Here is a 25,547-nt window from a genome sequence, read left to right as displayed (position 1 = left end):
TTGTTATTCTGTGAAATTTCTTTTAGTTGGTTTTTGGATTTTCCAGTCTTTTCCATGGAGCTATCTGTCAATTCCTATATCAGTACCAGTCTATTATACTAATTATAGTTTTATGCTTAACAACAAGCAGTTGTTAAGTGCCACCTGCTATAATAATATAATAGCAATTGAAGAAATAAATGCCAAATTGAAAATTGTTTTTCCAAATAATAGCAATCAATCTTATGTATTCACAATAAGGAAAGACACTGAATCTAGCCAACAGTGTAGACTTAAACACAGTAAACAAGTCTGAGGTTATACAACATGGTATTTAAAATCATATTTAAATTGGAAGATATGTCAGGAACCCACTTTAGCCACATGTGTCATTTAAAAATGAATTCCTGACAGATGTGACTAAAATAACTCAATAAAACACCTGTCAAAAAAATTTAAGGCTTCCTAACATGGACTTCATGAACCTTAGAGTGCTCCTTAACCAGTGCAATATAAAAAAATTAGAAAGTAAGTATGATTTGTGCTGTTTCATTAGAGTCACTGACCACAAAGGCATGTCAGAGGCATAATGCCTTCAACTGCTCACATCATTCTTACAAACTTCATCCAACTGCCACATCATTGGTGAGTGTACACATAAGTAGAATTATAGTGACATCTAATGGTCATAAAACATGTCACACAGCACTTCTTTAAACTAAAACTACATGCATATTCCAAGTTGAAAGGCTAAATCAGGCAATTTTTCAACTGTGCACACTAGGCTCCTATTTGAAATTTCATGACTTGGTCGGCCCAGAGTGATCTGGATGACTATCAGAAAGTACGCTGCATGTTATACAAACAACATCTCACTTCATTATTCCGCATGAGTTCTACCAGGCCCTATTCTCTTAAACTATCTGTTCAAATGATGCTGATATGAGTATGTAGGTTATTAAGTGAGTAATAACCTGTCAATCACTTAAAATAACCCTCCGCAGAATTCTGAGCATACCTTCTGGAAAGAACTATTTGCATTCTGAATGTTTGGAGAGCAGATATCTACTTCCCTGAGTCAAATGATGTGAATCTACATCACTCTTGTCCTCCTCCTCTGAATAATTATAAGGTAGTGTAAACAGCACCAAGGGTACCATTTACACTGCATTAAGTTATCCAAATATAATCAGCCAGGTATCACCATACAGGCCAGGAAAGCCAGGGCCCCCTCCAACTCTACATGGCACACACACTCTTTCTCACCGATTCCAGCTGCTTTCAGGGTGCTGTCTTCTTTTAACAGGAGTCTGTCATCATCTTCCAAACTCAACACAAGTTCATTTGTCTAGAAAGAAAGAAAATCTGCATTTTACCAGTACTTATATGTGTTTCATACTTGGTAAGATTCCTCAAAGACAACTGAATTGTTACTTTGGGTCACAGCAATAATTTACATTCTGCTCCCATCATTGTAGGGAGAGAAGTGAACAGATACACAGTGAGAACCTGCTAAATGCACACACTCCATAAAGCACTGGGGAGACAGTGCTAGAACACAGAGCTTTGGAGCTGGATCTGGGTTAAAATTCAGGTTCCACCAGCATCCAGCTGCGTGGTCTCAACAACCATCTCTTAGAGGTCTCAACAAACAAACCTCTCTTAGAGGTGCTCTTATGTGCTCATCTGTTAAAAAACAAAAAAAGTAGGGGGAGGGATGCATCTTCTTACTACCCTGTGGAGAGGATGAAAAGAGATGAAGCATATAAAACCCCCAGGACAGTGTCAGCCACACAGGGAGTACTGCTAGCTGTCACTGTTCTGTTATCATCATCACATCCTCACAATAATCCAGGAGGAGTCAGAGAGGTTAAGATATAGGCCCAGAGTATGTGGCTAGTCAGCCAGGAGGCTGAGGTTCCAGCTTTGGCCAGTCTTTTTTTTTTAATTTTTATTTATTTTTTTATACAGCAGGCTTTTATTAGTCATCCATTTTATACACATCAGTGTATACATGTCAATCCCAATCTCCCAATTCATCACACCACCACCACCCCCCACGGCTTTCCCCCCTTGGTATCCATATGTTTGTTCTCTACATCTGTGTCTCAACTTCTGCCCTGCAAACCTGTTCATCTGTACCATTTACTAGGTTCCACATACATGTGTTAATACGCGATATTTGTTTTTCTCTTTCTGACTTACTTCACTCTGTATTACAGACTCTAGATTCATCCACGTCTCTACAAATGACTCAATTTCATTCCTTTTTATGGCTGAGTAATATTCCATGGTATATATGTACCAGATCTTCTTTATCCATTCGTCTGTTGATGGGCATTTAGGTTGTTTCCATGACCTGGCTATTGTAAATAGTGCTACAATGAATATTGGGGTGCATGTGTCTTTTTGAATTATGATTTTCTCAGGGTATATGCCCAGTAGTGGGATTGCTGGGTCATATGGTAATTCTATTTTTCGTTTTTTAAGGAACCTCCATACTGTTCACCATAGTGGCTGTATCAATTTACATTCCTACCAACAGTGCAAGAGGGTTCCCTTTTCTCCACACCCTCTCCAGCATTTGTTGTTTGTAGATGCTGTTCTGACTGGTGTGAGGTGATACCTCACTGCAGTTTTGACTTGCATTTCTCTAATAATTAGTGATGCTGAGCAGTTTTCATGTGCCTCTTGGCCATCTGTATGTCTTCTTTGGAGAAATGTCTACTTAGGTCTTCTGCCCATTATTTGATTGGGCTGTTTGTTTTTTTAATATTGAACTGCATGAGCTGTTTATATATTTTGGAGATTAATCCTTTGTCTGTTGATTCGTTTGCAAATATTTTCTCCCATTCTGAGGGTTGTCTTTTCGTCTTGTTTGTAGTTTGCTTTGCAAAAGCTTTGAAGTTTCATTTGGTCCCATTTGTTTATTTTTGTTTTTATTTCCATTACTCTGGGAGGTGGCTCAAAAAAGATCTTGCTGTGATTTCTGTCAAAGAGTGTTCTTCCTGTGCTTTCCTCTAAGAGTTTTATAGTGTCCGGTCTTACATTTAGGTCTCAAATCCATTTTGAGAATATTTTTGTGTATGGTGTTAGGGAGTGTTCTAATTTCATTCTTTTACATGTAATTGTCCAGTTTCCCCAGCACCATTTATTGAAGAGGCTGTCTTTTCTCCATTGTATATCCTTGCCTCCTTTGTCATAGATTAGTTGATCATAGGTATGTGGTTTTATCTCTGGGCTTTCTATCCTGTTCCATTGATCTATATTTCTGTTTTTGCAAAAACAAAAACAGTCTGACTTCTGAGAGAAGCAAATTTGCCTCTGCTGAAAGTCCACGTATCTAAACACCTTGCTAACCAACACTTGGTCCCATGTCACGTTAACTAACATTTCTCGTGTGACTTGGGGTGGGGGTAGATGGGATTGCTCTCCAGTGCTATTCACACATCATAAATACAGGAGGATTGCTATCTGCCCCTAAACAGCACCTAGTAGTGAGCACTAGTTGGGCACACAGTACCACCTGTCAACCAGAACGCAGCTGTTTAGTGACGGATTCTCTTTCTAGAATATGGCTGAGAGGGAGGCTCAACAATAAGGCCTCTCAGCAGCCAAAAGAGCTGACCCAGAAGCCATGCTCCAAAGCTTCACTCACTAGAGAGCACAGGGGCTTAAACTCCAAAACACACAGATTAAAAGTGGGAAAAAAAACTTCACTAAAGAAATCATTAATTAATTAATTAATTTAATATTTATTTATTTGGCTGCACCAGGTCTTAGTTGCAGCACACAGGACGCTCCATGCTGCTCGCGGGATCTTCGTTGCAGGCTGCGGGGTCTTTAGTTTTGCAGCATGTGCGATCTAGTTCCCTGACCAGGGATTGAACCCAGGCCTCCTGCATTGGGAGTGCGGAGTCTTAACCACTGGACCACCAGGAAAGGCCTAAAAAAATCATTTTAGCATAGGTAATACATACTCACAATACAAAATTCTCCAAGTACGTATGGACAGAGTGAGAAGTAGTCTCCTCCCAACCCCATCCAACTAGTTCTTCTCCAGAGAATTTGTGCTAATTCTTATGTATCCTTCCAGAGACTGTCCCTGTGTGTGTACATGCAGGTGGAGATGTGCATGTAAACTTTTTCACACAAATAGTGGCATATTATATGCTGTGTTCTAACACCTTACTTTTATCTCTTAAAATATCTTAAAGTCATTCAAAATCAGTGTAAGAGCTGCCTCATAATTTATCAAGGTTGCAGCATATTCCAATGAAAGTATTAACTCCCCCTCTCTGTCCCTATTGATGGACATTCAGGTTGTTTCCTATCTCTTCCTACCATACACAATCCTGCAACAAACAATATACTTGTATGTATATTATTTTGCATAAGTTTTATCTGTAAGATAAATTCCTAGAAGTAGAACGGTTGAGTCAGAGAGTAAGGGCAATTTTTATTTTGACAGATACCGCCAAATTACTCTCCAAAGAAGCAGTACCCATTTATACCAATGCTACCCATCACTGAGAGTCCCTGTTTCCCACACCCTCACCAACACAGTGTATTATCAAAATCTTTTGATCTCTGCCATCCAGCAGATATAAATTAAGTACAGTCTTAATTTGTATTTATTTTAAGTAAAGCTTTGAATATTTTCTATTTTTTAAGAAACTTGTAGAATAATTTTTTAAATGGAATTGTAAAATTAGGCCTTTTCTGTAATATAAGTTAGAAATTTTTCTCTCAGTTTTTCAGTTGTTCCTTCATTTTTCTTATAGTGCCTTTTTTTAAAAAGAAGGTGCTGAATGTCTGCTGAATAAATTAATGAATAAAGTAAAATGTATCAATCTTTTATTTTCCTATCATATTTAGACCTTCAGTCTAAGATTACTTTTAAAATTCCATGTTTACTTCAAATATTTTAATTAATTTCATCTTTTAAACTTTTAATCATAGAGAATTTCAAACATACAATATATACAGAATAGTACAATGAATCCTCCTGTACCCATCACGTGGCCTGAACAAACTATCCACTCATGTTAATCTATTTCATTTCTACCCTCACCTATGGGTTTCATCTTAGATTTATGTCATTAACCCAATGAGTATTTATTTTGGCATAAAGAAAAGGATATGGATTCAATTTAACTGTTTTCTAGATGTCTACCTAGTTGTTCCAATAACATTTACTGAATCCTCCATATTTTCTCCATAGATTTGAAATGCAATATTTAATATATATTAAATTCCTATATATAATTAGGTCTATTTTTGGGCTTCTAATTCTGTGCCATTGAACTAACAGTTCATGTGACAGTACCACACCGTTTTAACTAGTATAGTTTTATAAAATGTCTTAATATGTGCCAGGGTTAGTCACTTTCAATTCTCTTTTTTCTGACTATTCTTCATTATTTATTTTTTGCATGTTAGTTTTATAATCAGTTTCTTTAGCTCATATATATATATATATATATATATATATATATATATACACACACATCTACACACACACATCCACACACACACACACACACACACACACACACACACATATATATACACACAACTGTAGAATTTTATTTGGGTGGCATTAAATTTGTAAATTAACTATGAGAGAACTGACATCTTCTTGCTGTTCCATCTTCCCATCCAAATATCCTAATATTTCCACTTAAGTCTCATCTTGTACCCCTCTTTACATGCTTTACTTTTTTGTTAAATTGAGGTAGAATTTCACATAAAGAAAATGCATAGATCTTAAGAGAAGTTCAGCTCAATGAGTCTGGACAACTGAACACCCTCACTGGCATTTTAAAGTCCTCTTCTTAAAGATCTTGCATATTTATTACTAAGTTTATTCCAGAGTGTGACTTCTTCCTTTCATAAACTTTTAACAAGGATAGCTATCTGGTTTTCAAACTCACAAAATATAAGATAGAAATTATGGTTTTTCTTTCAAATCTTTTTGATAGGAATTATGACTTTACAAGTAGCCTACTGATTATAATCAAAATACACACACAGATACACAAATACATTTTCTTGATAAAAAATAAATCATATTATGGTAATTATTTGTAACTATTGATTCATTCAATAAACACTGAGCTCATCATCTGAACAGGAGGCTCTGGTAGGAAGGTATCCAGTCACCTTTTTATTGTGATGGCAAGAAATTTCTGTGTATACCTGGTAATTGTAATTAAGAAAGTCTTTGGACCTAGAAAATTCGGGAAATGGGGAAAATGCCTTTCGTAAACAAGTTCATTAAGATACAGGAGTTATTTGGAAGTCTCTCTCTTTGGCTAAGGAAGGAGATTAAAATTACAGATGTGTTGGAAAACTGACAGTCTGGGCCAGTGATGCTTATAGGCCCTGCAAATGAAGAGTAGAATGCAGATGGAAAAATGAGAAAAATGTCTGGTAGTTGGAAAAGGCACAAATGAGGACATGTGGGTAAAATTTTTAAGTCTTAAAACCATATCTGTGAAAATATATTGACTTCTTCCTTACAAAAGTTAAAGAGGAAATTTAAAGAACCATCTCTGGAGTATATAGTCTGTACTTAACTAGAATGATTATGGTTTAGATGAAAGTTTATAAAGCCAGATTCCAGAAACATTCTAAGTGACGTAATTTGTTCTAGGACTTTTTCTTTAAATAAATATATTGTTCAACTAAAAAATAGGCCCTAATTTTTCAACTCTAACATGCCAAGATGGAAAATATGTTTTAAATATAAGAAACAATTCTAAGATATTTCCAACTATAGCAGGAAATTTTCCTGATTTTAAAAAAAATGTAATAATACTGATTATTTGAATATTATGAACTAGGTCTTCATTAAGGATACAGGAATAATTTACTTATTATTCCTTTTAGGAAACATGAGCTCAGTGATGTAAAAATGCAATACTGAATGGAGAATGACAACCTTTTCAAAGAGCATACTGTTTCATTTTGACTTCATTTTATATATTTCCCTTCTACAATCAGACCAAGCTTCCTACTCTCCACGTTTTAGGGACAAGGTTGTAAAGGGTCCTGGCTTGGAGAAGAGAAAGTGGATGGAGTCTGTGGACAGATACAATTCTAGCATCGATACAAAGTAGAGATCCCACACCACAGTCCCAGACACACACAAGCACTAAATTTTAAAGTGTTTGACAATGGATACTGTCAAATTTGTATATATAATCCTTGCTATAAAAAAATAAAGTTACTGGAATGACCCAGCTTGATTTTAGCCCAGGGAAACTGATTTCAGATTTCTGACCTCCAGAACTATAAGAGAATAAATGTGTGTTGTTTTAAGCCATCAGAAAAAAAATGTTTTTGAGTTACTAATTCATAGTCAACAGACGTACCCTCAGGCCAACTACTTTATGATCTTTTGTTATACGTTTATTTCAAAGCTGATTGAGTTTATGGAGGGCATCTATGACTAGAGAAGAGAATGAAATTAAATGAATTCATAAAATACTTCCTTCAAAAATTGTTATGGAAACACTCCTACGAATGAGGCATTGTGCTAGGTATTGGAGATATGAAGAATAAGATACAGTCCCTTGTCCTTGAGTAGTCTGTATAATAGAGAAGGTTATTACTTTAATGAGAAGTCTACACAAGGTCACTGAGGATCAAGAAAAAGATCACTCTGGTCTATCTGTATGAGAAGCAAACATAAAAACATCACTCTAAAAAAGTAAGAAAACAGAAATGGAAATATACTATAAACACATAACTAATCAGTCCTCTTTTGGGGAAGGCCATGTCCTCTGTGGAACGAACAGGTCTGTTCCCAAGAGCCACAGTCCGGGGCCTTCTCTTATACACCGGAAGAGTCAAATCAGAAAAGAAACACATTATTTTCATCTGCTTTTGGCTCTCTTCTTCTGGTACAGAATTAAGAAAATCAAAGAAATTGGACTGACAGATAATACTTGACTTCCTTTATATGTAACCTGAATTTATTTTACCACGTTTTATGCTTACTTTATGTTACACATTTACTTGATATATAATGTTGCTTTTTTTTAATTAACACTTTTTTTTTCTTGCGGTACGCAGGCCACTGCCGTGGCCTCTCCCGCTGCGGAGCACAGGCTTCGGACGTGCAGGCTCAGCAGCCATGGCTCATGGGCCCAGCCACTCCACGGCATGTGGGATCCTCCCAGACCGGGTCACGAACCCGCGTCCTCTGCCTCGGCAGGCAGACTCTCAACCACTGCGCCACCAGGGAAGCCCAAAACCTTCTTTTAAAGGATCTACCAACAGGACTATGACTTAAGAGTTTTTTTTTTTCCTTTAATGGAAAAGTAAGGCTATAGAAAGGGTAGCTACAAAATTAAAAATGCTATTATAATGGAAAATATTTTAGAAGTACACGTGTTCATTCATTTATTCACTAAGTCAACCAAAATTGATTACTTCCTATGCGTGTGCCAGATACTGTACATACGGAACATACCTTTGATTTATGTGCTTGATGAACAATCTTTAGTTTATCTGAAAGAAAAAAAAAGTTGTCTTTTTACTAAAACTATTCTAAAACTTCATTTCAAACTATTAAAGCGAGATGGGGGGAAGGTGGCAGCTATGAAATTGAGAAATCTGAGTCTTTGCCTTATGATCAGGTTCACTTAAACTTCTAGTACACAGTAAAGTAAAAATTACATTTGCATATCATTAAAATTAAAGATCACTGTATAAAGATATTTTAAAGCCCTGGCCTTTGACACACACAGCTGTGTTTGTACCATAACCTGAAGTCAACTCAGCACAGTTTCCCTTAGAAGACAGGTGAATGACATTATTCTACCTTGTTTGTTAGTCGCTAAATGCTTAGGTTAGCAAATAAGGTTTAAAAAAAACAGTCTGTCTTAAATTAAGACAGACTTTGTTAATGTCTAGTACTACTACTATTACTAATCTATTAATCTCTCAGAATAGATTCAGTGACAGGAGGTCAAATCATACCAACAAGTTGTTACCACTCTCAGAATTCAAACACCATCAAGGATCACTGGTAATCTGAGCAAGGCTGCTAATACCCAAAGACTACTACTGTTTCCTGGTTTTGAAATACTACACAGGCTCACACAATCTAATCTGCTTTACTCAATTCAGAAAGTATCTAATTCTCCACTCAGTTTTATCTAATCATTTAATTAATGTATTATGATTACATGTGTTATTATGTCTGAATAAACTCTTAACCTTAAACTAAAATTCACTTCTATCAATCACGCTGTCTGATTAATCAAGGAATTCAGTGAAATGAAATGAAACAAGATAAAAAAGGAACAAGATAGGGCTTCCCTGGTGGCGCAGTGGTTGAGAGTCTACCTGCCGATGCAGGGGACACGGGTTCGTGCCCTGGTCCGGGAAGATCCCACATGCCGCGGAGCAGCTGGGCCCATGAGCCATGGCCACTGGGCCTGTGTGTCCGGAGCCTGTGCTCCGCAACAGGAGAGGCCACAACAGTGAGAGGCCCGCATACCGCAAAATAAAGGAACAAGATAAAACCCCAGAAAAGGGAGGAACCAAGATGGCAGCCTAGAAGGACGTGCTCTCACTCCCTCTTGCGAGAACACCAGAATCACAACTAGCTGCTAGACAATCATCGGCAGGAAGACACTGGAACTCACCAAAAAAGATACCCCACATCCAAAGACAAAGGAGAAGCCACAGTGAGATGGTAGGAAGGGCGTAATCACAGTGAAGTAAAATCCCATAACTGGTGGGTGGGTGACTCACAGACTGGAGAACACTTATACCACAGAAGACCAACCACTGGAGTGAAGGTTCTGAGCCCCACGTCAGGCTTCCCAACCTGGGGGTCTGACAACAGGAGGAGGAATTCCTAGAGAATCAGACTTTGAAGCCTAGTGGGAATTGATTGCAGGACTGCGACAGGAATGGGGGAAACAGAGACTCCACTCTCGGAGGGCACACACAAAGTAGTGTGTGCATCAGGACCCAGGGGAAAGAGCAGTGGCCCCATAGGAGACTGAACCAGACCTACCTGCTAGTGTCGGAGGGTCTCCTGCAGAGGCGGAAGGGGGTGGCTGTGGCTCACTGTGGGGACAAGGACACTGACAGCAGAAGTTCTGGGAAGGACACCTTTGCCTGAGCCCTCCCAGGGTCTGTCATTAGCCCCACCAAAGAGCCCAGGTAGACTCCAGTGTTGGCTTGCCTCAGGCCAAACAACCAGCAGGGAGGGAACCCAGCCCTACTGATCAACAGTCAAGTGGATTAAAGTGTTACTGAGCTCTGCCCACCAGAGCAACAGCCAGCTCTACCCACCACCAGTCCCTCCCATCAAGCCTCTTAGAGAGCATCATCCACCAGAGGGCAGACAGCAGAAGCAAGAAGAACTACAGTCCTGCAGCCTGTGGAACAAAAACCACATTCACAGAAAGATAAACAGGATGAAAAGGCAGAGGGCTACGTACCAGATGAAGGAACAAGATAAAACCCAGGAAAAACAACTAAATGAAGTGTATATAGGCAACCTTCCAGAAAAACAATTGAGAATAATGACAGTGAAGATGATCCAGGACCTTGGAAAAAGAATGAAGGCAAAGATCGAGAAGATGCAAGAAATGTTTAACAAACATCAACAAGAATGAAAGAACAAAAAACAGAGATGAACAATACAATAACTGAAATGAAAACTACACTAGAAGGAATCAATAGCAGAATAACTGAGGAAGAAGAATGGATAAGTGACCTGGAAGACAGAATGGTGGAATTCACGGCTGCAGAACAGAATAAAGAAAAAAGAATGAAAAGAAATGAAGACAGCCTAAGAGACCTCTGGGACAACATTAAACGAAACAACATTCGCATTATAGAGGTCCCAGAAGGAGAAGAGAGACAGAAAGGACCAGAGAAAATATTTCAAGAGATTATAGTCAAAAACTTCCCTAACATGGGAAAGGAAATAGCCACCCAAGTCTAGGAAGCGCAGCGAGTCCCATACAGGATAAACCCAAGGAGAAACACGCCGAGACACATAGTAATCAAATTGGCAAAAATTAAAGACAAAGAAAAATTACTGAAAGCAGCAAGGGAAAAACGACAAATAACATACAAGGGAACTCCCCTAAGGTTAACAGCTGATTTCTCAGCAGAAACTCTACAAGCCAGAAGGGGGTGGCATGATATACTTAAAGCGAGGAAAGGGAAGAACCTACAACCAAGATTACTCTACCTGGCAAGGATCTCATTCAGATTCGATGGAGAAATCAAAAGCTATACAGACAAGAAAAAGCTAAGAGAATTCAGCACCACCAAACCAGCTCTACAACAAATGCTAAAGGAACTTCTCTAAGTGGGAAACACAAGGGAAGAAAAGGACCTACAAAAACAAACCCAAAACAATTAAGAAAATGGTCATAGAAACATACATATCGATAATTACCTTAAATGTGAATGGATTAAATGCTCCAACCAAAAGACACAGGCTTGCTGAATGAATACAAAAACAAGACCCATATATATGCTGTCTACAAGAGACCCACTTCAGACCTAGGGACACATACAGACTGAAAGTGAGGGGATGGAAAAAGATATTCCATGCAAATGGAAATCAAAAGAAAGCTGGAGTAGCAATTCTTATATCAGACAAAATAGACTTTAAAATAAAGACTATTAGAAGAGACAAAGAAGGACACTACATAATGATCAAAGGATCAACCCAAGAAGAAGATATAACAATTATAAATATATATATGCACCCAACATAAGGAGCACCTCAAAACATGAGGCAACTGCTAACAGCTATAAAAGAGGAAATCGACAGTAAAACAATAATAGTGGTTGACTTTAACACCTCACTTACACCAATGGACAGATCATCCAAAATGAAAATAAGTAAGGAAACAGAAGCTTTAAATGACACAACAGACCAGATAGATTTAATTGATATTTATAGGACATTCCATCCAAAAACAGCAGCGTACACCTTCTTCTCAAGTGCGCACGGAACATTCTCAAGGATATATCCCATCTTGGGTCACAAATCAAGCCTCAGTAAACTTAAGAAAACTGAAATCATATCAAGCATCTTTTCTTTTCTTTTTTTTTTTTTTTTTTTTTTTTTTTTTTGCTGTACGCGGGCCTCTCACTGTTGTGGCCTCTCCCATTGCAGAGCACAGGCTCCGGACGCGCAGGCTCAGCGGCCATGGCTCACAGGCCCAGCCGCTCCGCGGCATGTGGGATCTTCCCGGACCGGGGCACGAATCCATGTCCCCTGCATCGGCAGGCAGACTCTCAACCACTGCGCCACCAGGGAAGCCCCAAGCATCTTTTCTGACCACAACACTATGAGATTAGAAATCAATTACAGGGGGAAAAAAAACGTAAAAAACACAAACACATGGAGGCTAAACAATACGTTACTGAATAACCAAGAGATCACTGAAGAAATCAAAGAGGAAATCAAAAAATACCTAGAGACAAATGACAATGAACACACGACGATCCAAAACCTATGGGATGCAGCAAAAGCAGCTCTAAGAGGGAAGTTTATAGCTATATAAGTCTACCTCAAGAAACAAAAAATATCTCAAATAAACAATCTAACCTTACACCTAAAGGAACTAGAAAAAGAAGAAAAAACAAAACCCAAAGTTAGCAGAAGGAAAGAAATCATAAAGATCAGAGCAGAAATAAATGAAATAGAAACAAAGAAAACAACAGCAAAGATCAATAAAACTAAAAGCTGGTTCTTTGAGAAGATAAACAAAATTGATAAACCATTAGCCAGACTCATGAAGAAAAAGAGGGAGAGGACTCAAACCAATAAAATTGGAAATGAAAAAGGAGAAGTTACAACAGACACCGCAGAAATACAAAGCGTCCTAAGAGACTACTACAAGCAGCTCTATGCCAATAAAATGGACAACCTGGAAGAAATGCACAAATTCTTAGAAAGGTGTAACCTTCCAAGACTGAACCAAGAAGAAACAGAAAATATGAACAGACCAATCAGAAGTAATGAAATTGAAACTGTGATTAAAAATCTTCCAACAAACAAAAGTCCAGGACCAGATGGCTTCACAGGTGAATTCTATCAAACATTTAGAGAAGAGCTAACACCCATCCTTCTCAAACTCTTCCAAAATTTGCAGAGGAAGGAACACTCCCAAACTCATTCTATGAGGCCACCATCACCCTGGTACCAAAACCAGACAAAGACACTACAAAAGAAGAAAATTACAGACCAATATCACTGATGAATATAGATGCAAAAATCCTCAACAAAATACTAGCAAACAGAATCCAACAACACATTAAAAGGATCAAACACCATGATCAAGTGGGATTTATCCCAGGGATGCAAGGATTCTTCAATACATGCAAATCAATCAATGTGATACACCATATTAACAAATTGAGGAAAGAAAAACCATACAATCATCTCAATAGATGCAGAAAAAGCTTTTGACAAAATTCAACACCCATTTTTGATAAAAACTCTTCAGAAAGTGGGGATAGAGGGAACTACCTCAACATAATAAAGGCCATATATGACAAACACACAGCACACATCATTCTCAATGGTGAAAAACTGAAAGCATTTCCTCTAAGATCAGGAACAAGACAAGGATGTCCACTCTCACCACTATTATTCAACATAGTTTTGGAAGTCCTAGCCACAGCAATCAAAGAAGAAAAAGAAATAAAAGGAATACAAATTGGAAAAGAAGTCAAACTGTCACTCTTTGCAGATGACATGATACTATACACAAAGAATGGTAAAGATGCCACCAGAAAACTACTAGAGCTAATTAATGAATTTGGTAAAGTTGCAGGATACAAAATAAATGGACAGAAATCTCTTGCTTTCCTATACACTAATGATGAAAAATCTGAAAGAGAAATTAAGGAAACACTCCCACTGACCATTGCCACAAAAAGAATAAAATACCTAGGAATAAACCTACCTAGGGAGACAAAAGACCTGTACGCAGAAAAGTATAAGACACTGATGAAAGCAGTTAAAGATGATATCAACAGATGGAGAGATATACCATGTTCTTGAATTGGAAGAATCAATATTGTGAAAATGACTGTACTAACCAAAGCAATCTACAGATTCAATGCAATCCCTATCAAATTACCAGTGGCATTTTTTACAGAACTAGAACAAAATATCTTAAAATTTCTATGGAGACACCAAAGACCCCAAATAGCCAAAGCAGTCTTGAGGGAAAAAAATGGAAGGGGATTGAGGATATGGGGAGGGGGAAGGGGTGAACTGTGACAAAGTGAGAGAGTGGCATGGACATATGTACACTACCAAACGTAAAATACATAGCTAGTGGGAAGCAGCCGCAAGCACAGGGAGATCAGCTCGGTGCTTTGTGACCACCTAGAGGGGTGGAATAGGGAGGGTGGGAGGGAGGGAGGTGCATGAGGGAAGAGATATGGTAACATATGTATATGTATAACTGATTCACTTTGTTATAAAGCAGAAACTAACACACTATTGTAAAGCAATTATACTCCAATAAAGATATTAAAAAAGGGGGCTTCCCTGGTGGTGCAGTGGTTGAGAATCTGCCTGCTAATGCAGGGGACACGGGTTTGAGCCCTGGTCTGGGAGGATCCCACATGTGTCCCGTCAGACACAACTACTGAGCCTGCGCGTCTGGAGCCTGTGCTCTGCAACAAGAGAGGCTGCGATAGTGAGAGGCCCACACACCACGATGAAGAGTGGCCCCTGCTTGCCACAACTAGAGAAAGCCCTCGCACAGAAATGAAGACCCAACACAGCAATAATTAATTAATTAATTAATTAACTCCTACGCCCAATAACAACAACAAAAAAAAGATGTAAAAAAAAAACCTGTAGAGATATATAAAGAAAGGAAGTTACTTACAAAACTAAATACTATAAATATATTTCATTAAAAAAAAAAAAAGGAGCAGGAGGAATCAGACTCCCTGACTTCAGACTATACTACAAAGCTACAGTAATCAAGACAGTATGGTACTGGCACAAAAACAGAAACATTGATCAATGGAACAAGATAGAAAGCCCAGGGGGCTTCCCTGGTGGCGCAGTGGTTGAGAGTGCGCCTGCCGATGCAGGGGACACAGGTTCGTGCCCTGGTCTGGGAAGATCCCACATGCCACGGAGCAGCTGGGCCCGTGAGCCATGGCCGCTGAGCCTGCGCGTCCGGAGCCTGTGCTCCGCAACGGGAGAGGCCGCAGCAGTGAGAGGCCCGCGTACCGCAAAAAAAAAAAAAAAAAAAAGAAAGCCCAGAGATAAACTCATGCACCTATGGTCAAGTAATCTATGACAAAGGAAGCAAGGATATACAATGGAGAAAAGACAGTCTCTTCAATAAGTGGTGCTGGGGAAACTGGACAGCTACATGTGAAAGAATGAAATTAGAACACTCCCTAACACCATACACAAAAATATTCTCAAAATGGATTCAAGACCTACATGTTAGACCAGACTCTATAAAACTCTTAGAGGAAAACATAGGAAGAACACTCTTTGACAGAAATTACAGCAAGATCTTTTTTCATCCACCTCAGAGAGTAATGGAAATAAAAACAAAAATAAACAAATGGGACCTAATGAAACTTTAAAGCTTTTGCACAGCAAAGGAAACCATAAACAAGACGAAGAAACAACCCTCAGAATGGGAGATAATATTTGCAAATGAATCAAAAGACAAAGGCTTAATCTCCAAAATATATAAACAGCTCATGCAGCTCAATATTAAAGAAACAAACAACCCAATCCAAAAATGGGCAGACCTAAATAGACATTTCTCCAAAGAAGACATACAGATGGCCAAGAAGCACATTAAAAGCTGCTCAACGTCACTAATTATTAGAGAAATGCAATTCAAAACTACAATGAGGTATCACCTCACACCAGTCAGAATGGCCATCATCAAGAAATCTACAAACAACAAATGCTGAAGAGGGCGTGGAGAAAAGGGAACCCTCTTGCACTGTTGGTGGGAATGTAAATTGATACAGCCACTATGGAGAACAGTATGGAGGTTCCTTCAAAACTAAAAATAGAATTACCATATGATCCAGCAATCCCACTACTGGGCATATACCCACAGAAAACCATAATTCAAAAAGACGCATGCACCCCAATGTTCATTGCAGCACTATTTAGAATAGCCAGGTCATGGAAGCAATCTAAATGCCCATCGACAGACGAATGGATAAAGAAGATGTGGTACATATATACAATGGAATATTACTCAAGCCATAAAAAGGAACGAAATTGGGTCATTTGTTGAGACGTGGATGGATCTAGAGACTGTTATACAGAGTGAAGTAAGTCAGAAAGAGAAAAACAAATATCGTATATTAACGCATGTATGTGGAACCTAGTAAATGGTACAGATGAACAGGTTTGCAGGGTAGAAGTTGAGACACAGATGTAGAGAACAAACGTATGGACACCAAGGGGGGAAAGCAGCGGGGGTGGGGGGGATGGTGGTGTGATGAATTGGGCGATTGGGATTGACATGTATACACTGATGTGTATAAAACTGATAACTAAGAAGAAACTGCTGTATGAAAAAATAAATAAAAATTAGAAAAAAACAACTAATACTAAACTTTCTTTGGGTTATTTGTATGGAAATATATTAAAATAAATGTTTCAGACATTACATGGAATTCCTAAAAATCTTACATGTTCTGGTATAATGTTATATGTCATAATTCTAGTTATTATTTTAAAATGTACATCTCAGAAATAACTAAATTTCCTTGTCAAATGCATTATTATGAACTTTCATCAAATCTTTAACCATGGTCATTTTTAAGTCTTTTGTCATTTACAGACAGTTCTGGGTGTACGCTGATGCTTTTGCAAAAATGTTCTTATAAAAAAGGGTTTCATCTTCAAGGAGTTCATGGAAAAGACTCTGACAAGCACAGGTTTCTGGTAACTGACTATACTGCTGAACTGAATGAATAAGTATTTTCAGAACTCTAATGGAAAACTGATGAATTCATAAAAGTGCTAACAAAAGATCATGATGAAAAAAAAATTAACTACATGGGACTGAGTGAACTGATGAGGATGATTATAATTTTTGTGACTTTCTGTTTGAATAAAAAAAAATCTGTTTAAAAAAAACAAACCGTGATTTAACTATGTTCTAATAATAAAGAAGAATAGGGTACCTATTCAGTTAAGAACCAGCACCCTGAATTACCAATTGTTTTATTTTATTTTATTTTATTTTATTTATTTATTTATTTTTGTGGTACGCAGGCCTCTCACTGTTGTGGCCTCTCCCATTGCAGAGCACAGGCTCCGGACACGCAGGCTCAGCGGCCATGGCTCACGGGCCCAGCCGCTCCGTGGCATGTGGGATCTTCCCGGACCGGGGCACAAACCCATGTTCCCTGCATCGGCAGGCAGACTCTCAACCACTGCGCCACCAGGGAAGCCCTACCCATTATTTTAAATAGTCAACTTTCAATTACCTATTGCAATTTTTAATATAAGGTCAGCCTAATCCCTGGACTATATGTATGGTTAAGAAATAAAAATAAATCTAACCTAAGTGAAATACACACACTTAGGAAGTAAATATGCCACAACTGCTAAAAATAAGCTTATAATGTACACAAGAAAATAAACAAATGTGACTTGTGAATTATCTATTATACTGAGTTACCTATTACACTCATTTTCTCACTGCAAATATATATCGGTTTGTTACTGGAGACCAAGGAAGCCAATAGTAGTTTTTTTTAAAACAAAAGGACCTTGCAATCAACTTGCAAAACCGTAGTTTGACCTTGCCAAATGTTAATCATCTTCTATATATTTTGCTAACAAGTCTTTAAATTAGAAATATCTTTGTTCTGATAGGTTCTAGAACCCCACAAGAAGGAGGCCACATTTTTAAGCAGAAAAAGAAATGCTCTGAACAGAAATTTTCACCAGATTTTTCTCTCCAACAGAAATTGGTAAGACTTGGGAAGAAGGTAAGAAAGGAGAAATGACAAGCTAGCAAAAGATCTTGTATTAATGTCCCTTTCTTTGTTAAATCATCTCTTTCACTTGTTTTTCCCTCTTAAAAAAATAATCTTCATTATTAACAGAAACAACTTCTGTGGATATTGTTTCCTTAATGCAAATTCCTTGAGGGAAGCAACCTCATAAAAATAAAAACAAGATCTTATGTTTGTGGAGTATTTAATGTGTTCACACATGCATTGTTTAATTTAATCTCACACAGCCTTAGAAACAAACAGGATTAGCAGCCCCATACTGCACAACAACCAACATTTACTGCACACATGCACCATGCCTAAACAATAAGGATTTAGAAATAAAACAACATCCCCTGTGCTTTATGAACACACTGTCTGCCCAGGGTAAATCAGTAATAGATGTAGATGCCAATTAAATGGATGGAAGGGCTCTGAGAAATCTCAGCCTCTTGGTGGCCTGGCAGAGAGAACTGGACCTTTGCCAGAAATGGCAACTAACAAAAATGAAATCTGAGTTTGTGCCCTTTCCACTCCCCAACACCCAGTGTGTTCAATCCCATAGAGAGTGTAGCAATACTGCAGGACAAGGACAGGTGAGAAAGTAACACTTCAGCCTTTCTTGTCAAACACAAAGTGGCAGATTGTTAAAGAGCCAAATAAAGACAGTCAGTTGAAATCTATCAAAGCCATGGTGGTTCTCTAATTTCTTCACAGATAAATGTATTCATTTTTCCTGTCAATTCATCTGAGTAGTACAGAAATAACAGGACAAGAGAATGTTAATAAGGTGGAATAATATGAGAGGTACGTTATCCACTACCATGGAAAAAGAAAAAGGAACAAGGAAGAAATACAAAATCAACTGGAAAACAATGTTTAAAATGGGAATACCTATCTATCAATAATTAGCTTAAATGTCAATGGACTAAATGCTCCAATCAAACGACATAGAGTGAAAGATTGGATAATAAAACAAGAGCCTACAGTATGCTGCCTACAAGGGATCCATTTTAGGGTGAAGGACACACACAGATTGAAAGTGAGGGGATGGAAAAAGATATTTCATGCATGGAACCATAAAAGACCCAGAACTGCCAAAGCAATCCTGAGGAAAAGGAACAAAGCAGGAGGCATAACCCTTCTAGACTTCAGACAATACTACAAAGCTACAGTAATCAAAACGGTGTGATACTGGTACAAAAACAGACATATGGATCAATGGAACAGAATAGAGAGCCAAGAAATAAACCCACACACCTACAGTCAATTAATCATTGACAAAGTAGGCAAGAATACAAAATGGGAAAAAGTCTCTTCAGCAAGTGGTGCTGGGAAAGTTGGATAGCTGCATGTAAATCAGTGAAGTTAGAACACACCCTCACACCATGTACAAAAATAAACTCAAAATGGCTTAAAGACTTAAACATAAGACAATACACCATAAAACTCCTAGAAGAAAACATTCTCTGACATAAATCATACCAATGTTTTCTTAGGTCAGTCTCCCAAGGCAATAGGCAATAGAAAAATAAACAAATGGGACCTAATCAAACTTACAAGCTTTTGCACAGCAAAGGAAACCATAAACAAAATGAAAAGACAATCTACAGAATGGGAGAAATATTTGCAAATGATGCGACCAACAAGGGCTTAATTTCCAAAATATACAAACAGCTCATACAACTCAACAATAAAAAACCAAACAACCCAATCAAAAAATGGGCAGAAGACCTAAATAGACATTTCTCCAAAGAAACATACAGATGGCCAATAGGCATATGAAAAGATGCTCAACATCACTAATTATTAGAGAAATGTAAATCAAAACTACAACTAGTACCACCTCACACCGGTCAGAATGGTCATCATTAAAAAGTCTATAAATAACAAATGCTGGAGAGGGTGTGGAGAAAGGGGAACCCTCCTACACTGTTGGTGGGAATGTAAGTTGGTGCAGCCACTATGGAAAACAGTATGGAGGTTCCTCAAAAAACTAAAAAATAGAACTACCGTAGGATCCAACAATCCCACTCCTGGGCGTATATCCGGACAAAACTACAATTTAAAAAGATACATTCACCCCTATGTTCATAGCAGCACTATTCACAATAGCCAAGACATGGAAACAAACTAAATGTCTACTGACAGAGGAATGGATAAAGAAGGCGTGGTACATGTATACAATGGGATACTCCTCAGCCATAAAAAAGAATGAAACAATGCCATTTGCAGCAACATGGATGCAACTAGAGACTATCACACTAAGTAAGTCAGAAAGAGAAAGACAAATACCATATATCACTTATATGTGGAATCTAAAATATGACACAAACGAACCCTATCTACAAAGCAGAAACAGACTCACAGACATAGAGAACAGACTTGTGGTTGCCAAGGGGGAGGAGTGTGGGGGAGGGATGGACTTAGAGTTTTGGAATTAGTAGATGCAAACTATTACGTATAGAATGGATGGGCAACAAGGTCCTACTATATAGCACAGGGAACTATATTCAATGTACTGGGATAAACCATAATGGAAAAGAATATAAAAAAGAATGTATATATATGTATAACTGAGTCACTCTGCTGCACAGCAGAAATTAACATAACATTGTAAATCAACTATACTTCAATTAAAAAATAAACAAAACAAAAACAAAACAAGTTTTTTAAAGTTATTTCAGGCAAATGAAAAGGACAAGAAAGCAGGGGAGGAAATACTTATATCAGACAAAATAGACTTTATAATAAAGGCCGTAAAGAAAGAAAGGACACTATATAATGATAAAAGGCTCAATACAAGAAGAGGATTACACTCATTAACATATATGCACTCGGGACTTCCCTGGTGGTCCAGGGGTTAAGAATCTGCCTTCCAGTGCAAGGGACACGGGTTTGATCCCTGGTCAGGGAACTAAGATACCACATGCTGCGGGTCAACTAAGCCCATGTGCTCTACAGCCTGCGCCCCAACTACTGAGCCTGCGCGCCATGAGAGAGAAGCCCGCGCACTGCAACAAAGGGCCAATGCAGCCCAATTAATTAATTAATTAATTAATTTGAAAAAACATATAGCACCCAATACAGGAGCACGTAAAAACACAAAACAAATACTAACATACATAAAGGGAGAAATTGACGGGAATATATTATTTACCACCATGATGACTAACAGTCAGATATTTTGATGATTTCATGATCTAAAACTGGTCTTTTAAAATAACTTACATGGAACACAAGTTTGAATACACACCCACACCATGCAAAAAGGGAAACTATATGTAGCTATGCTAACTTTAAGTGGCATCTGCAGGCTGATTCAAGTTTAAGGTTATATTTCAAGGCATGATACTTGGAAAGCCATGAAAGACGAAACTGGAGAAGTTTCATATTTAGTTAATCATGCTTTTTATTCCTTTCTCTTATTCAATATTTAGTATGTTAATTCTTTAAGTCCAATAACTCAAAGTACTTCCCACTCAGTGCCTTTAACTTCTGCTTGACTACCCCTTGTGACCTCACAATTAGTCTCTGGATATTAAAATGCATACACACGGTGAAGATTGTGATTTCAAAGTATTTTAGGTCATAAGTTGCTCTACCAAATGGCAGCAGAATTAAAAACCACTCCAAAAATGATCTAGGGTAATAAAAAATTTATGCTTTAAAAATGTCTGCACCAATTAACAGAAATATTTATTAGGTGCATTGTAATTCTCAAGTGAAGTCTCAAATTCAAAGTTTGGTGAGTGTCACTATGCTGAAGGTTAATAACTGTACCATCTTTATAATAAATAATGAAACCCAGCTTCTTGCCTTATTACTACATTTTAAAATCAATAATTGCAACATATAAAATTACTATGTAACATGCTCAAGTTACTGGCATCTAAAATGTTAAATCTCTTCTTATAATTCCTAGTCTTTAATCATTTCTTCTTTTCTGATTACCTGACAAAGAAATTGATTTTAAAGTTTGCCAAACATGCTATTCCTCACAAATAGGAGGAATATACAATTCATACACAATTACAATTTAATGATATACTAGAATCCCTATATTTCTAAATAACTTCCATAGTGGTTTTTACATACAGAGAGTAAATTTATTTTTGAAAACCAAATTTAAATTCACATCAATATAAAACTAATGTGAAATTATATTAATATATATCTTAAAAGACTAAGAAAAATTGGTTACCATATTTATAGTTTCTGAATGGTGGTGGCAGGCTGGTCCTCAAAGGGATATCTGTAAGAGAAAGATTATTTTTATTATAAAATATTCAAATAGACATAGTGTTAAGTGAATTAGCATTTTATTATACAATAGCATTTATACATTTGAAATATACAGTATGTACGTGGGAGACATTATTATATAGTTGATGTTCATTTAGCACATGAATCTGAGAACCCCTTGGGGGGGGGTTAAGGTGGTAGTGGAAACCAGTTATCTAGAACGATCTTAATACTCTTACCAAATTTCAGATAACCTACCATGTAACAACTCTAACTCAGCAAAGAAAACAGAACAAAAACAGAGTAAAAATAAATTTTAAACAGTGTCCCAAATACTAGAATTAGTTTTAAATAATAATTAAACTACAACCCCTACAGAGGGCAATTAAGTAACATACATCAAAATTACATATGCATATACCTTTTGACCTAGCAATTCCACTTGGAGAATTTACCATAGAGATATACTTTGCACACTCTTGTGCATGTGTGTATTAAACGACCATACATACAAAGGTACTAACTGTAGCACTGTTCGCAATGCCTGGAAAAATCCAAATATCCTTCAGTGGGGGTACTTGCTAAAAAAACTATAATATGCCCAAACAATTATACATATTTTTCAACTGTAAAAAACAAAAAAGGATGAGGAAGAAGCTCTCTACTAATATGATAAGATCTTTAAGATATGTCAAGAGTAAAGGAGGCATAAAGCAGAGCCTTATTTTTAGTAAGCCACCTTTTAAGTAAAAGAGGGTAAAAATAAGAATATATGTTTATATTTGCTTATATTTTCATGCGAGGGAGCATGATGCACTGGTCAGATAGAGAACAGAAGTGGCAAGGAGACTTCTCACTGTATTCCTTTTTACATTTTGATCTTAAAACCACAGGAATGTGTTATCAAAGAAAACTCTTAAAAATCCCACACATCTGAACTAGGAAAACTGTTTAAGTACATTTACCTTTTAAAGGTCAAATACATACCAAAATTAAAATATAATTTATTCATTTATGTTATATGCATTTAAACTACCTACTACCAAGTATTCCAGATACAGGGTAAATAAGAAGTTACCAAGACAAGTCCCCACTCTTGAGAGCACATGCTCCCTGTGAATCCTGTAAAAAGGTACTGAGTTGGCCAAAAGGTTCTTTCAGTTTTTTCTATAAGATGGCTCTAGTAGCACTTAGTTTTCTTTAACTTCATTCAAAACAATTTTGTTAGACTGTATTGTGACAGCTGTCATATCAGAGTGCATTTTAAAAAAAACTTATCAAAATTGGTGAATTTTTGTGTAACCATTTTAATATTGAAGATGGAAGAAAAAAAGCAACATTTTCAGCATATTATGCTTTACTATTTCAAGAAAGGTAAAAATGCAACTGAAACACACAAAAAAAAGATTTGTGCAGTGTATGGAGAAGGTGCTGTGACCGATCGAACTTGTCAAAAGTGTTTTGCGGAGTTTCGTGCTGGAGATTTCTCGCTGGGTGATGCTCCATGGTCGGGTAAACCAGCTGAGGTTGACAACGATCAAATCGAGACATTAACTGAGAACAATCAATGTTATACCACACAGAAAATAGACGACATACTCAAAATATCCAAATCAAGCGCTGAAAATCATTTGCACCAGCTTGGTTTTGTTCATTGCTTTGATGTTTGGGTTCCACATAAGTTAAGCGAAAAAAACCTTCTTGACCATATTTCCACATGTGATTCTCTACTTAAACGTAATGAAAATGTTCCGTTTTTAAAACAAATTGTGACGGGCGATGAAAAGTGGATACTGTACAATAATGTGGAACGGAAGAGATCTTGGGGCAAGCAAGATGAACCACCACCAACCACACCAAAGGCTGGTCTTCATCCAAAGAAGGTGATATTGCGTATATGGTAAGATTAGAAGGGAGTCCTCTATTATGAGCTTCTTCCAGAAAACCAAACGATTAATTCCAACAAGTGCTGCTCCCAGTTAGACCAACTGAAAGTAGCACTCGATGAAAAGCATCCAGAACTAGTCAACAGAAAATGCATAATTTTCCATCAGGATAATGCAAGACTGCAATTTTTTTTGTTTTTTTGCGGTACGCGGGCCTCTCACTGTTGTGGCCTCTCCCGTTGTGGAACACAGGCTCCGGACGCGCAGGCTCAGCGGCCATGGCTCACGGGCCCAGCCGCTCCGTGGCATGTGGGATCTTCCCGGACCGGGGCACGAACCCGTGTCCCCTGAATCGGCAGGCAGACTCTCAACCACTGCGCCACCAGGGAAGCCCTGCATGTTTTTTCTTTGATGACCAGGCAAAAACTGGTATAGCTTGGCTGGGAAGTTCTGATTCATCCGCCGTATTCACTCAGGCATTGCACCTTCGGACTTCCATTTATTTCGGTCTCTACAAAATTCACTTAATGGAAAAAATGTCAATTCCCTGGAAGACTGTAAAAGGCACCAGGAACAGTTCTTTGCTCAAAAAGATAAAAAGTTTTGGGAAGATGGAATCATGAAGTTGCCTGAAAAATGGCAGAAGGTAGTGGAACAAAATGGTGAATACGTTGTTCAATAAAGTTCTTGGTGTAACTGAAAAATGTGTCTTTTATTTTTACTTAAAAACCAAAGGCACTCTGGCCGACCCAGTATGTTCACAGCCAGGGTTATGGTCTCACCAGCCGACATTAGAATCACCCAGCCCGCTGCACCAGTAGATCAGACTCACAGCAGGCCAGTCCCAGGCACGTTTAAACACAAAACAAAAACCTGCTGAGACGATTCTTTGACAAACAAAGTCACAGGAGGCCGACCGGGATGACAGGAGTAAATGAGGCCGGGCAAACAGGAGGGGACTGTGAGGTATGAGCAAGCACCCCATTAAAGGGGGCTGCAGCCCATACATTCTAATCTGTTGCCTAAAGTTTTAAATGGAAATGCTAAAGTCTGGGGGGTCAGGTGAATTTTTCTGACTTGAAAATACTGTAGGCCAAAGGAAACCTGTCTGAAGTCCAAATTTGCCTGCCTGACCCCCATCTGAAACGTCCGTCTTAGGCTTAGCAGAGCACAGACCTTCATTTTATCTTTTGTTTCTCACTTACTTATGAATTCTGGGCCAAAGAAGTATTGACTAAACATTGGAAAGGAGAATTTAATTTAATTTATTGCCATTTATATTCCCTGAACTAGACAGCGAAAACCCCTGAAGAAAGGGCTGAGGTACAGAACAGATAGCTCAACGAAACTATTTTCATTTAGAGATGTCTACAGTCAAGACACCAAATGACTGCCTTACGTTCGGTCTAGATTTCTGAG

General features: G+C 37.8%; 1 protein-coding gene across 1 annotated transcript in view; it reads right to left on the bottom strand.

The window, feature by feature from the left end:
• LOC307056772 (UPF0538 protein C2orf76 homolog) overlaps nt 1–25,547 on the bottom strand; it is a 54,609-nt gene that overhangs the window by 6,838 nt on the left and 22,224 nt on the right. The window contains exons 2-4 of the mRNA XM_079709652.1: nt 22,202–22,252; nt 8,462–8,499; nt 1,246–1,327 (exon numbers count right to left, since the gene is read on the bottom strand). Of these exons, the coding sequence (XP_079565778.1) occupies nt 1,246–1,327; nt 8,462–8,499; nt 22,202–22,252 (171 nt within the window). The remainder of the gene's footprint in view (nt 1–1,245; nt 1,328–8,461; nt 8,500–22,201; nt 22,253–25,547) is intronic.

This window comes from Hyperoodon ampullatus (assembly GCF_949752795.1).
Source record: "Hyperoodon ampullatus genome assembly, chromosome: 8".
Lineage (NCBI taxonomy): Eukaryota > Metazoa > Chordata > Mammalia > Artiodactyla > Ziphiidae > Hyperoodon > Hyperoodon ampullatus.
This window is presented reverse-complemented; position numbering and strand designations above follow the sequence as displayed.